The sequence below is a fragment of the Kryptolebias marmoratus genome, linkage group LG3, assembly GCF_001649575.2.
Source record: "Kryptolebias marmoratus isolate JLee-2015 linkage group LG3, ASM164957v2, whole genome shotgun sequence".
Classification (NCBI taxonomy): domain Eukaryota; kingdom Metazoa; phylum Chordata; class Actinopteri; order Cyprinodontiformes; family Rivulidae; genus Kryptolebias; species Kryptolebias marmoratus.
In genome coordinates, this window is record NC_051432.1 from 16,348,937 (window position 1) to 16,364,394 (window position 15,458).

Consider the following 15,458-nt stretch of genomic DNA (forward strand, 5'->3'; position numbering starts at 1 on the left):
CCACACTCTCTATTTCTGAATTGAGAAAGCTCCTCGGATGAGAAGCGAAACGTCTTCAGCTACAGAATAGAAGTCCAGTTGTTTTTGTTTTTTAACTTTTTTTTTAATTTACCATGGCCTGGATGACTGAGAATCTACACCAGCATAGATTAGAGTTGTTTTAAGATGAGAGCAATGCACTTTTTAAGCTTGTCAGAAATAATTTCTGTTTCTCCAAACTGAGACCATTCAAAGAGCTGTCTACAGCAGGTAAGATACTGATTGTTCATAACCTTTCATAACCCCACTTCAAAAGATCTGAACTATTGCCTTAATGCCCCATCTACACCACTCCAGATATTTAAAAATAATGTATTTTTTCTCTGTTTATAATAATTTATCTGTCCACACAGTCTAACAGAGATGCTGAAATACCCATGCCGTGACACTTAATGGTAAGAACCTTCACATTTTTCTGGGATAGTTTACAGTCGTCTCTTAGTTATGAACCATAACAGTACACAAATAAAGTGTACTGGCAGCAGGATTAGGCTTGAAAGAGATGTCAAAAACAACTTCAGTGTTGCTTGAGCTTCTAGAGAACAGTGATAGTGGGCATGTACAGATGCTGGGTCATCATTTCTGTAAAGCTTTGTGTCTCCTGTTAAAGCTGAGATTATACTGGCATTCAGCTCATCAAGAGAGCAGAGCTGTGGTTTATTCGATATGCAGAAATCCCTGCAGTTCTCCTTTTAAACAATACTGGAAAAATACCAATATGCAGATGGGATGGCACAATAAGAAAAGTCATTAAATGGAAGTATGTTCTTCACACAGAAACATAACCAAAAAGTTTCATTTTATCTCAGCAGTTTTTGAAGTTCATGAAATATTGACAATAATTGTTCCTTCTTGGCTTTTGTTCAATTTCAAACCTGCTTACAAGTTCTACTCGGACGGCGCACGACAAGTTACAACAATCAAATTTGCACGACAGGCTTGAAACGACACTATTTCTGTCTCCACCATGCATGGCGAATAAACAAGTTGTCATACGAGTTTTTAAGGACCTTCACTTTGTAAACAGTTTAAAAAATTGTTCATTTTTCTCAATAAAAACAGTTTGCATGTGGACGCAGCAAAAAAAATCTTTGTCTTTAAAAATACTTGAAGTATTGTAAATGAGGTTTAAGTTCTTAGTTTTTTATTTTATGACTCTAAAATGTAGAATTTAGGAAAAAAATCAAATTCAGCTTGACTTATTTATTAGTTTAAGACAAGATAGGACAGTTTTTTGAACTTTTTTCTTTGTTTGAGGTCCTAAAGTTGCAGTCTTGTGACTAAAACATGCATAAATTTGACAGTTTTTACAGAAAAAACATCAAGACAACAAGCATTTGATCGTCTGACTGATGTTGTTTTTGCAACTGAAATGTGAGACGCCATCAAGTCAAACGATAAAGACCCCTCAGGGGAGAAGCAGCACAGACACCTCTGTGTTTGGCAAAAGATCTAATTGGAAAAAATAAAGTAAAATCTTTACACAGAGAGAAAAATAAGTGCTGTAGATTTCAAAGCACTGCAGATTTTTCAAGGTTTGCATACCAATGAAAATTCAAAACAAGTAAAAAGCATTTGATGCAAGAAAAGCTCTTTGAGGACAACAAAACATCATGGCAGTCTCTAAGAGAATGTTGTGCAATTTTTAGCTTTAAAGTTCAGTAATTACTGTCAAAGAGGAAGAACATACGTTTGACAAGAACACTGACACAAAGTTACAGCAACAGCTTGAGTATCTGATGCAGACCAGATGCATGTTTACATCATTTCACACAGCTGCGAAGCACGGTGGTGGTAGTATTACGTTATGGAACTGCAAGCTCCTGCAGAAACAGCAAATTAGTCATGAAAAAGTGCTTGTTGTGCAATTATTTTAAAGAAGCTCAGTGATCTTCAGGACACTAACAAAAAGGAATGATTTTGAACTTAATTATTGTGAAGGTTTTAATCCAGCTGAAATGTTTTGGAGGATCTGAAATGTGCAAAACATTTAAGGGAAATCCCAAAACATCTTAAAGTTGGGAAGTTTTGCACAGAACGGTGATCTGAAATTTCAGCAGGTTGATAGTAACGACTCCTGGTAAAAATAAAACTGAGATCATATTTATTATTTTTATTATTTTGACTGATTTTTTGAAAAATTTCAATTATATAAATATATATCAAATTTTACCTGCTCTCTTCCTCCTGTAGCTTACTTAAAAGCTACTTAAAAGCGTGAAACATTGTTTTTCTTCTCTTTTATGAATGTTTTTAAGAACTGCTTTCGTGCAAAATTTTGATTAAAGTTTGCAACAGTCCGCTACACATTCACATGACTCTTATATGAACAGTTTCTGATCCTAAATACACACCAAAATCTACAGGATTTCTGTTACAAAAGCTTTTTTTGGGGGGGAAAAAGAAGTTTTTTTCCCTCCTATCATTTTGGCCACCACTGATAATGAAGATATCAATTCAGGAAAAAGGTTATAAATTCAATTACGCAACAGTTTTACGTTTTATTATTTGGTGAATTGACATTTTAAGGATCAATTTAGTATTTTGTGACATTCACTAAAGTCAACTACTTTTATACAACTTTTGAAAATAGTCAAAACTGATACTGTATGTACTATCTACACGCAGCACTCAGGTTTCTGAGAGGCCAACAATAAGGAAAAAAGTGGTTATTTTTTCCCACAAGTAACCATTTGGATCAGAACCAAGTTGTTATTGCTGCTAAATGATATAATCACGTGCCTTTCTGAGCATGCTCGGTGACATCAGAGCTACTTTCTAGAGATCACCTCTCAATGAAACTTTAGGATCCTGTATGTGTGGGAAAAAATGTAAAAAATATTAGAGTTTGTATCTATTTAGAAACCCTCGTGGCTGAGTTTGGACTCTTTGGAGAATCTGTTCACATAAAAACGGTATAAATTTTAGCAGCTGTTATCCTTAATTATTAGTGGTTGACTATGTTACGGCCATCCTGATCTGTCACACGGTTTAGGAAGTGAGCCAAATGAAATCTTTCCCTCGTTTTTCCCTTCAATCTGCCGCTGCCTTTCAGCCAATCACGATGTCAGATCTGTCCTCCTCCACCTCATTTCTCCCTCCGCTCCTGCCTGCTTCTCTGACTCCGCTCCGTTTCCTCTCTGCTCAATCTCTCTCCTGTCCCAGGGTCACGCTTTAATTAACACTTGAGGTCTTATGAGTCCCCTCCTCCCCCCCACTCCCCATCTCCTGAAACATGCCTGCACACACCCACGCGTGGTCTCACACGCGCACGTCGTGATCCCATATGCTTGCTGCTGTACGTGTTGATTGGAGGGAGAGTTTGTTGACTCTCCCACACGCGGTGATTAGAACGTCAATCACGCTGCAGTCACAATCAGTCTAAAAGTTGGCAGCTTGGGTCCACACCCAAATATGCAAGAATAAACCCCTACCTGCTGGTGGTACTCGATGCCCATCGACAGGGTGTTTATAAGGATGGCAATCATGATTCCTCTGCTGAAATATCTGCTGCCGACGATAAGTTCCAGCTTGCTTCGGAGTTTCACCCACCAGTACTCCCACAGTCTTTTTTTCAACTCAGGTACCTGTGTATCACCACCACAGGGGTTGTTACAGTGGCACGGGTCGTCACTGTGGCACGGGCTGTTGCAGGAGTTGCAGGGCCCATGTTGCTGGTCTTCATCCGCATTTTCACTGCTACTCAGCTGGTTGTAGTAGACACAGTACGGGCACGCTGAGGAATCTCCAGGGCCTTCGCCCGGCAAAGGTAATGAGGGATGCCCAGCAGATCCACCTGCGTGGAGGAGACATAAATCAAACATCCACGTGGTTTAAAAACAGATTCTAAATGGCTCCCACGTGGACAAACCTTTATTTTATTTTAGTAGACCAGGGATCATGTGTCAAAAAATGTAATTAGTTATGCTTTAAAGAAAACAATCTCTAAAAACTGAACAGCTATGTGGCTAAAGTAAACAATACAATAAAACATTTCACACACACACACATCATGAATACAAATAAGGACAGGAGAAAAACAAGAATATGTGAGGAAAAAACGGTTGTTAGTTACAGCTGTAAAAGCTGATGTAAATCAGTGTTCGCAGATCTTTCTTTGTTGCACCTGAGAGTTAAAAACTAACGACTTTTTCATTCCCTGCTATCAGTTTTATTGCTGTCGGCAAACTGTTCCAAATCTGAGGAGCTTTAAATGAAAAGGAAAAGGAGTCTGCTGCGACTGCTTCCTTTGTTGGATGTGCATATACAGCTCATCATGTTTTGTAGCTCTGTCGACTTACAAAATAATTTTACTCACAAGGCCACTAACACGTTTAAAGTCGGTTTCATAAAAGAAAAAGTCATAAAACTATCGAACCTTAAAAGATGATACTCCTGTATGTTTATCGACTGATGCTGAAGATGAAGAGGCAATAATGTTTGTTTGTCTGCCGTGTCAGCAAAATATCTCTACTTCTACTGAAACTCCCAGAAAGCAATCATTGGATTTACATCTACAACTGATTCATTTATTTCAATTCAAGATGGCTGCCACAGCTTATGGGCACTAGCTTAAACAAAAATGTCTCTAACTCATTTTTACAGATATTGAGTCAAAGTTTGGTGTGGGAGCCGAGTGTCACTCACAGCGCAGCAGGGGTGTCAAACTCCCGGACTCAAGGGCCACTGTTCCTGGAAGTTTTAGGTTTTTCTGCTCCAACGCACCTGATTCAAATGGTTTAATTACCTCCTCACCAAATCATGACGTTCTCCAGAAGCATGTCCACAAGTCATCCATTTAAACCAGGTGTTTTAAAGCAAGAACATGTCTAAAACATGCAGGAGAGCAGAGTTTGACACCTGTGCTCTACATGTTGCCTGACATCTTTGCTTAAAATGTTGCAACGCTGTTTGTTAGCAAAGTATTTTATAAACCACTGGACAGATTTTAGTGAAATACTCAGAAAATAATGTGCATCTGCAACTTATTTCCTTTTGGAGTCAAGATAGTTGCCACAGCTAATAGACCTAAGCAAACACAAAAATGGATGTCACTCTGCCAGCCGTTCACGTGTTGAGCTAACATTTGGAGTGGTAGTAGCTGAGAGTCACACCCAACACATACTTCGAACACTAACAAATCGCTCAAGATCTTAGAGAAAAAAAACTTGACATGACAAAAAGCATTCCTCCAAAGAATGCTGCTGTCATTTAAACATTAACTCTCTCTGTTCAGTCAAAACAAACAAACAAACAAAAAAAGAGGACCTCCTTCTCATTTCTGAGAGAAAAACTCAATAACATGAAAGCCACAGTGGATTTCGGGTGTTGTTGTGCACAGCTATTTTATTATACCAGGGACGTGCATGTGTGTGTGTGTGTAAGTCTGTGTGCTTCTGGGAGGACTAAGATTTCAGCAGAATTCATTAGCGAACCACTCGGGAGGAATGCTCTGATGACATAACAGCAAACACTAATCTAGCATGAGGAGTTTGTCATCACAATTACAACAAAGTCATGTTTTGCCGGAGACAGATATAGTAAATCCAATCGGGTGGTTCTGCGAGCTGTGAAGAGTCTTTGAGCAGGAAAACTTGCTGAAAACGACCACCTTTATAACAGCTACAGAAACACACTTCCCTGCAGCTGTGGCCGTGACACTTTTGGACACACTGAGTTGTTTTTTCTTTTTTTATGTATGTGAGAAGTGCCCCAAACGACACTCATGATTTATTACTGAGCAGTATTAAAATTTAACGTGTATTTTCTCCGTTACTTAACCAATCTTATATTAATGTGTGCAGTCGCAGCAGGAAGCACTACTTGGACTGAAAAAAACACTTAAATAAAGTGCTCTGAAACATTGAGTAGCTTTGTAAAGCCTGAATAAAAGCCCTCGATGATGTCAAGATTGTCAAAGTTGGAGTTTTTAATGCTGCTTTGATTCTGAACACTCATTTTCATGTTCCTCCCATCTGCACCCCAGTTTTACACAAAAGCTATTTCCTGAAGCACCTCTTTTTAAATAATTTTGTCAACTCTTAACAGGAAGGTGATTTTATTTTGTACAGAGTAACCTGTCAGGATCTCTGGAAAAACAAGCTACCTTTGGGATGTTTTTAATTAGTCTGTAGCTCTGTGGTGACTCCTCACATGCAGCTTCACAAACAAAAAAGTTTCTTTAATCAGATTTAACCTAAAAAAACTTGTCAGAAAATCTTCAACATCTTGTTGCAAGTTATTTTTATAATTACTTTTCAACCCATCTCTTCATTAGAATTGCAGAAAATCAGGATTTTACTAAGGCGGTGTTGTTAAAAAGGTTTACAAGGTGTTGTTTACCTAATATTTGTTCCATACATTACAAGTTTTTTATCTCCACTTTTGTAGTTTAGCCATGCACAGGGATTACTTCCCCTGCAGTTTGATCTTCTACAAGCGAAACTCATCTGTGCTGCCTTCAAACTAATTACGTGAATATATTAATACACTTGTGGGTTAATGCATTCTGCTTGCCTTGTCAATGCATTACAAAATCTGTAGCCCCGAGGATACTCGGGCTCTTTTTTAATATCTTACAACACAGCTGGATCTTTGCAGTAATCATGAGATCACGACCATGAGAGAATTCATCTCGCCAGGCCTCAAGGCAACCAGTTCATGTCTAACTCACAGTGGACAAAACAGACCGGTAGACAGGAAACTGCACAGGTAGGTGTCAGTCAGCAAGGAAAGCTCCTAAAGATCTTGACATTAAAGTGTATATTTTACTTATATTAAAACTACTCTTTAAAGTAAAACAGAATGACACTAAATGTTTGTTTTCTTTAGAAAGGCCGTTGTCACTCTTGCCCTGACAAGCCTGAGCTGGAGTTTCAGTAAAGTACAGGTGTATCTGGTGCTGGTTCACTGATCTGACTGGTTTAAATTTGCTCATGACGAGACGGTGAAAGACACACAGATGGTTCGTTTTAGCTCCTGCCTAGAAAGCGCATCCTCCTCCAAGAATGAGTCTCTGATTGGCTTATGCAGCAAAAACATAATCTTGTATCTCAGGTTAACATTTTCAGCGACACCATTTTTATAAAAGAAAAACTGCTGCATCAAGACTAAAGCGACACTTTAGATCTTTTGAAGATTAGGCTCTGTGGAAAGGCTATGAACAGTTAGTATCTTACCTGCCATAGATGGCTCTTTGAACATGCTCAGTTTGGAGAAATGGAGTTTAATTGTAACCAGATTGACGAGCTAACGGCTCATCTCAGTGGGCCAAAGTGGGTTGCTGCCATTTTAAAACAACTGCAGTTTTAAACACTTTATAGTGATTTATTTGGACTCTGTTTTATAAACCATGACATAATCATGAAATGTAACCTAGAGTCAAAATCCCAACATCAGCCCTGACTTTAAAATCCAGCATGGCTGCCTTGTGTACATAAACTGGTAACAGCTGCGGTAATAAACTGTTTATCTGCACTTATGTCCATTTACACGGTCCTAAATCATGAGCAAACATGTTGCTCCACTGTTTGAATGCTTAAAATGGTGAAAAATGCCCTGTTGTCAGCTTGTACTCCTAATAGTAGTTACCTTGACCAATGTGCACAACAAAAAGCAAACCCCACTGGGTTTCTGACTTGCAACTGCAGCAGAGTTAAGTTGGGCCTGGCATCATTCCCAGATCTGAGTACAGGTTTCAGAGGTGAATTTAACACAACATAATCAGTGAATATCTCATGTTAGTATGGTTCACAAGTGGAAAGAATATGCTCTCAGCAGGTAATAAATTAGTCAAGCTTACTCAGATCAATTAGACAAACAGAAACAGGGCCTTGTAAAAACTATGTTTGCAAGAGAATTAAAACAAACTGTGTTAGAAAGCAGGTGTCTACGTTTACAACCAGCTACAGTTGGACACCTCCACACCTGAACAACTCCAGGTCCAGTGCCCTAATCCTGAGAGCATTCACACACACACACCCCTCACCATGCTCAAGCGCCAGCTGCGGCGCTCTGTTGATGGTCTCCGTAGCAACCATCCTCTTCTGGTCCCGGCCCTTATCATCCAGGTGACTTAAGAGTGGCAATATGAAAGGATAATTAAAACTGCTCCCTCCATTACTGACAGCGAGCTCGGGCTGATGAGTCTGCTTATGATGCTGATGATGAAGATGATAAAGCTGATGAAGGTGCGATAAGTCATTGGGAGCGTGGCCTGAGTGCCGGTTGGCGAGTCCATTCATCTCTCCAACTCCGCCCCCTCTGGCTGATCCGCCGTCGACGCCTGATTGGCCTTTCCGGCACGTGCACGTGCAGTGAAAACGGGCGCGCGTCAGAGCGCAGCAGCGGGAGAGCCGCCGCCACGCCTTTCGACCCAGGTGGGCCAGGTAGCGGATGATCTCCTCGTAGCAGCTGCCGGGTTGGCTGTCGCTGGCCAGCGTGGAAGCCGATTGGTGGAGCTGCCGGGCGCGCTGCTCCGACTTCATTAAGGCGTGTTCCCTCTGCTTTGTTTCAGAAAACTGGGTTGCTATGACGACCAGGCACAGGTTGATCATGAAGAAAGAGCCCACCTGGCAAACATTGCAAAAACCAGCTGTTAAACAAGTTTAACAGGTAAGGTTTAGAAGTGATGTTCTGTCTAATAGTTCTCGATAATTAGTGCCTTAACTGCCATGACATAAGTCACATGGAGCGTGGAGGAAAAGGGCAGAAGTCTTCCTCCAGGCTAGGCTAATGGCTAACCAAACTGAGGCCCCTTTAATATTGTTTTTCAGGCTTATAAAACAGCTCTTTCTCAAAAATGTCACACATCTGGACAGCCTCAGGGTAAGGACATTTGTGTAGTAACATAAACGTTGTCTGGTTGAGAAAACTTGAAAAAGACTTCTACCCTGTTCTCAGTTCTCATCACTCATAAGGTGCTGAACATTGATTACTATTTGACAGAACGTCACTTCAAAAATCACCAGACTATCCATTAATTGTATTTGTGTGCGTACTTACTATGATGAGAAAAATGAAGTAGATGAAGTTGTAGAAGGAGTGTGCATCCATCACATAGTACATTATGTCCACCCAACCCTCCAGGGTAATTACCTGAACGAAAACAAGCAAAGAAACCAAATGTAACTGTAGCAGCATGTAGTTTATATGTCATCATAACTTTTCATTCAGATTTACCTGAAAAATGGCAATCCATGCATATCCAATGTTGTCAAAGTTAATGGCTCCTTTGTGGGGGTTTATTTCCCCGGCCCGACACTCGTTATAGTACTGATACCAGTTCACACAGGACGGCTTGTCTACTGTTACTCGTGTCTCAGACTGAGCGTCCTCGGCACCCAGGAAACAGTAAGCCCCGCCCACACGGCGGCGCGGCACATCAGAGCAGCGAAGCATCCCGTTGTCTCTCTCTGTCGAGCAAATGAAGGGATGGTCGTCTGTGCCATCAGGCCGATAATATCCATTCAGGAAGGTGATGTTGTATCTCCTAAATAGGAAGCAAACAAATAAATGAACTGGTTTTAAAAATATAGTTTACACGCATGTATTTCAAAACAAAATAATAGGTGCAGAAAAATCTTGTCTTTATTCCATTAAAAGTCCTAAAAGTAACAGTAAATAGTAACTAGCACTTAACCTTTGGATTAAAGGATTTTTAGAGACTAAGGAGTATTTGTTCTGTTAGTACCCCCAGCCATCATGTCTCCATTTACTTATAATTTTTTTATTTTAATAGTTACATTTGTACAATTGCACAAATGAATTGACAGAACTGACGTTCCTTGAAGGAATTCACTGGTTTACATGGCAAAGTTTTAAACTAAGATCATCTTTGTTAAATCCTAAAGATATTGTTAAGTTGATCTCGTGCAGTACTGTGAGATCTGGTGCGACCTGTTAGCACTCAGAGGACTGATTGGGGCTGACTCGGCTACTGCCACATTAGCTCCAAATCTGTAAAATGGCCTGAGTTGTAGCTATTTCTGTGTTTGATAAGGCTGATTAGCTGTGATGGGCATCTTAAATTTTGGCTACAAAAGTTAATGAGCTGTTAATGAACATCCATTGATTTCTTACTGAGAGTTTCGTTCAAACTAGTCCACTGGTTCATAAGATATTTTGCTAACAGATGCACACATGCATGTTGACTCAGTGCTCAGATACACAGCTAACACATATTTGTAGGATCAGTTCAAATGTTTCTGTTGGAGTGAAAAACAAATTTTAGAAAAAGGAAGTGACTGGAAAAATTCAAGAAGTATTTTCCGAGCGATAAATCATTTCATCAGCCTCCGGTCTCCACAAAAGGTCTTTTTACGAGGAGAAATATGAAATAGACAAGGATGCAGAAAGAAGAGATGAGGAAAAGAATTGTGGGGAAATATGGGTGAAGAAGGAAAAATTAAAAGAAAGGGAGGGTGCAGTCCTGAGATAAGTAATCAATTATTTCTAGTGCAGAGAGGGGTCACAGAGGAACACAGCTGCCTTTGTTCTTTTTAGGGAAAGTCTTTTTGTTATTTACACAAAGGGGGAAAAAAATCAAATTGCAATACTGGCAGCAAAACCTGGCTTAAAGTAAAACATTTAAGGGTATTGTAGAGACCACATACTGGCTAAACAAAAGAAAGAATGTGTAGAATTTAAAAGTTTCTGCCTTTAAAAGATTGTTTTTTTAATCATTTTCGGTCAGTGCTGCTGCTGCTGCTGCTGCTGGGCGTGTAGAAAAAATATTGTAAGACATCTCTGCCTTTTTACCTGTCCAGTACACATGGAGGTGTCAACACAACGTTGTAAAAGGTGGGGTTTTATCCTTCAAAACGGAGAGAAATTTGGGAACAGCAATTTTCTGAAGCAGTGTCAGCCTTTTATCACAACATAAGCCTTTCATCAATAAGCATGCCTGAGACATGCTGCCATGCATATTGTCAAAAAGTCCTTAATATAGTTTATTACAATTTAAATAGTTAGGAAGGTATGTAAATGTAAAATTGGGAGGCCCTTCCTTCTATTTTGCAGTTATTCAGAACAATCAGCTAACCAATAACCCTTTCTTTTGTTTTCACATCATAAGACAAAGAACCATTCACTTCTCATATTTCCTTTGCAGACTTCCAGGCTCCTTTGTCGTTTCATGACATTTTAGTTTTAATAAAAGTCTTTTATTTTGATCTTTTGCTTGTTTGTGACTCAGCAGCGGCAGCAGCAGATTCGTTCTCCAGGTGCAGCAGCAACATCCCACAGGACTGTCAGTGATGATATAGATGAGTCAGATGAGAAGAGGTGAGGTCAGGAAGTGAAAACGTTGTTACCTGATGCTTTGTGACCACGTCTGTGAACATGTGAGCGAGAACAGGAGTAAGAGTAATAGTGTTACACCAACAGTCAGACGGTGATTGAGCGTGACATGAAGGAGTCACACTGGAACTGTGATCCTCTACAGAAAGGGCCAACTTCAAGTGCAAAATGAATTCAACACAAAAAAAAGCTTGATTTCTCCTCTCCGGTGCTTTCAGGGTCCACAAAGGAGCACAAACAGACTATCTGTGATATAAATCCCTGCTTTGCAATAATAGCTGGGAGGAAGAACGTAGTCAAAGTTTTTTGCACAAATTTCAGGATAATGAGGAATCATCTGCTTTTTTGGAACATATGTCCGGTAAAAATAGTCTTCCCTTGTTTAATTAATTATTCAAAAGGTTGTATTCAAAGGGAGTATTCAAAAGAAGTAGAAAAAAAACAAGTGAATATTGACAAAATATTGGCATATTCTGGAAACTGAGGGTCAACACACTCAGAGGGCAACCTTTGGTAGTTTATATGAGAGGGGAAAGGTTGAGAAGCCGTCTGGTCCATTTATGTTTACCTCCCATCCAACCAAAACCTCCAACTCTGGGTTTTCTGTATAAAATGGTAATCATCACTGTGGATAATGTAGTCTGTGTAACAATATCCACTGCTGCCATAGTTTTACACATTCGCATACAGCTAAAGAGATATGTATAAAAGTATCATATAGAGTCAAACGTAGTCAATAACTGCATTCCAGGTTTTAAACAAAGATCTCATATAATCTGACATCAGAGTATGTGTTGGCTCTCAGCTACTTGAACATCAAATTTAAGCTCAGTATCTGTAAAACTGACTGACTTACAGCCACTTTTGTGTTTGCTAAGGTCAATTAGCTGTGATGGCCATCTTCGGTTTTGAATCAGTTGCAGATGTACATCTAATGATGACATTCTGCAAGTCTCATTAAAATCCATCCAATGGTTCATGAGATATTTTACAGACACCGACACAAACAAAGACATGATCACCCACCTTTTAAAGCAGCAGGTGATAATAAAGTTTTTGATTTTACATGTGAAGATGGATTGTGCTACACCCTTTTTAAAGTTTTTTTTTTTGTTTGTTTCTCTCCCAGTGATTATCTCCTCAGAAGAGTCCTTGTTGTGTGTTACCACGGTGACTTACATTCTGACATCCTCTCCCATGAAACAGCGGTTCCTCAGGAGCCCCGCCCACAGCTGAACGCCAACAATGCCGAAGATGAAGAAGACAAAAAAGCAGAGTGCCAGCACGTTGCCTAACATAGGAAGTGTGTCCAGCAGGAGGGTCACCAGGATACGCATACCTACCAAACACCAAGACAATCAACAGGAAATTTTGACAGAAAATTAAAGTTAACCAGAAAAGTAAGAAGGCTTTGTGTACTTTGCACAAAACTAAAATGGAGCAAATAGTCAAACTGTGAAATAAGTGGAGTTTAAATGCTAATATTTGCCCTCTTATCTACTTTTCCAAACAGCACACACACCCCAACATTCTCCTCCTTCCTACTTTCAGCCCTGTGGCTACTTCAAACACACCTTCAGATTTTATAGGAACTCAGTCCAGGTTCTGCCAAGGTCACAAAGTGCAGTAAAGTAAAATATAAAGTTGTCTGCAGAGCCTGTGTGCTGAGCTGTAGAGAACAATGCAGGCATCACGGTGATTTCCATAACTTTGCTCAGTGCGCTCTGATTTATGTACATATGCATCCATCAAAAGGAGAGCAGCAGTTGTTAGCAGATGTGCAGCTTCTGTTTCCAGTTAAAGAAATCAAGTGGAGTTTACAGTTTGGTCAGAGAGCACAAGGACATTGGACATTTTACGCATTTTTCACTGTCGTGGCTGTGAGAGGAGAGGTTGCTGACTTTCAGCTGAGGACACGTTCACGTCGGATGAGCCGTGCAGATTGTGCAGTTATTTCTGCACAGAGCCCAATTAGCGAGGGCTGAAAGTTGACAAGTTATTATAAACTTAGGCAGGTCCTGCTCGGTCATCATATTTAATGTTTTGTTCAGTAAATGGCTTTCTAAAACCCAAAGACATCAGCAGACTGTTTCTGCTGATGTCTCTGCCAGGTTTGTACCGCAGCCATCTTCTCTTCCTGTTTGCTTCTGGGCATTCTGCCTTCAGCTCGGTCTATAGCAAGTCAAACACACAATCAGGTTGTTTTTTTTTTGCTTTTGCTTCTAAAAATTGTGGATGTGCCATGTACTTTACTGGTGGATAATGCTCATATTGTGTATGATTGCTTTAATAGTTTATTTATAGATATTTTGTGTGGCTAGCTGTTGGGACAGCAATGTAATGTAATCATAGTTTGTTGAATTATAATTGTAAAACTGCAGTCATCTTAGTGTCGAGTTTAGTTACAGTCATATTCTATGACTAATGTCCCCACTTATACTAACTATTGATAACTATTTAACAGAAATTTGCATCAAAATTACCAGACTATTCCTTTAGATAAATAGTTTTTTTCCCTCCATTCTAGCTCTTTTGTTTTAAATCTCAATTTAAGAGCTCTGATTGGTCAACATGACAAAGTGGAAGACTTCTGCTCACTCGTTATGTTGAGGAATACCAAAGTAGCCTCTGGGCAGATATTGTGCAAATGTGTGTGTGAGATGGTGTGTTGGCGAAATAGAGAAAAAGAAAAAAAAGCCTTGGATATAAACACAGAGCTTCAGGCATTTCAAAAGCTGCATCATCAGAAACAAATGGGGATTTTTGGGGGTGTAGAACCTTAGGAGATTTTTTACATGCCCAAAAACCTTTATCACACACTAAAAGAAAAGAGGAAAAACTCAAAAATCCTGAATCAACCTTTGAAAATGAGAAGATAAGGTCAGAACTTAATGTCAGCTTTAGAGTAATGGTTTCATTTTCAATGAAAACACAATAAATGCCAATAAATCAATTGTCTAAATCATACCTGAATGAGCTGCATGTTTGGGGAGAAAAAAGAAAAAAGAGGAGGGAAACTCACTGGGAACTCTGTTGATGGCTCGTAGTGGGCGGAGAACTCGGACGGTCCGAATAGCTGATAGGCTGACGTTGTGTCCGTCCAGAGAGTACTCCAGCATGCTGCAGGGAGGCAGAGAGAGAGAGAGAGAGAGACACCACAGAGGTTTTGGCATCCTGATTGCCCTGACCTTGGCAAATTCTAAGAGTCTACAGGGACTGCATTCTCTGGAATAAACAGCTTTTTAAGTACAAATCACTGAGGTCTGTGTCTCTCTGGACTGAGTGATGCGATTGTCATTCTATAAAGCTATCAGAGCTCCCACACACACACACACACACACCCACAGACCTCCCTCTGTACATCTCTGCACGCGCAAACACACGCTTGACATTTAATTGGCATTAAACAAGTGTCTAAGGTTTACACAAAACACACAAGTACACACTTTTGGCTCGTATTTAATGTCAGAGGGGTATATGTGCATGTGGATGTGCGTCTGTAAGGCACTCACCCCACAATAACAATGAAGAAGTCCAATCTGTTCCATGTGTCACCAAGGTAACCTTTCTGACCTATGACCCCAAGGGCCACCATCTTCACCAGCATTTCTCCAGCAAAAAACACAAAGATGCCATCATCCAGAGCCTGTGCACAAACAGACGAAGACACACACACACACACACACAGAGGGGACTGGTGAAAATCAAAACAAAAACTTCTCAGGGCTTTGAGAAATAAGTTACACAACTGTATATAAAAAGTTTCAAACTTCAGGGACTGTGTATGTGTAAGTGTGTGATTATTTGTGTGTGTTTTACCTGCAAAAAGTAGGGGGTGTGGCCACAGGGCTGGAACATCCCCAGAGTCACACAGTTCAGCAGGATGGCCAAAATGCTCACACGTTCAAACCAAGTGACACAAGGTTAAGAGAAAACACTGTGGCAGAGTTGGAACATCGATCAGAATGACAAAGTTGAATGTGAACATCCTGTATATAAGATGTTGGTCAGCAGCGAACTGAAATCCAAACTTTCAAGATATCATTTTGTATCTATAGAGCTGACAATGAAATTATAATTTGTTCAATAAAACAAGACATGGGAAACAAAAAGTAACAAAA

At 39.9% G+C, this 15,458-nt stretch overlaps 1 protein-coding gene across 1 annotated transcript in view; it reads right to left on the reverse strand.

Annotated features, from left to right (window-relative positions):
• Positions 1–15,243, reverse strand: part of LOC108230258 (voltage-dependent T-type calcium channel subunit alpha-1H) — a 54,031-nt gene extending 38,788 nt beyond the window's left edge. The window contains exons 1-8 of the mRNA XM_017406328.3: positions 15,157–15,243; positions 14,850–14,983; positions 14,360–14,457; positions 12,517–12,676; positions 9,220–9,529; positions 9,043–9,135; positions 8,027–8,609; positions 3,474–3,835 (exon numbers count right to left, since the gene is read on the reverse strand). Of these exons, the coding sequence (XP_017261817.2) occupies positions 3,474–3,835; positions 8,027–8,609; positions 9,043–9,135; positions 9,220–9,529; positions 12,517–12,676; positions 14,360–14,457; positions 14,850–14,983; positions 15,157–15,195 (1,779 nt within the window). The 5' untranslated portion in view covers positions 15,196–15,243. The remainder of the gene's footprint in view (positions 1–3,473; positions 3,836–8,026; positions 8,610–9,042; positions 9,136–9,219; positions 9,530–12,516; positions 12,677–14,359; positions 14,458–14,849; positions 14,984–15,156) is intronic.
• Between the last annotated feature and the right edge of the window lie 215 nt (positions 15,244–15,458).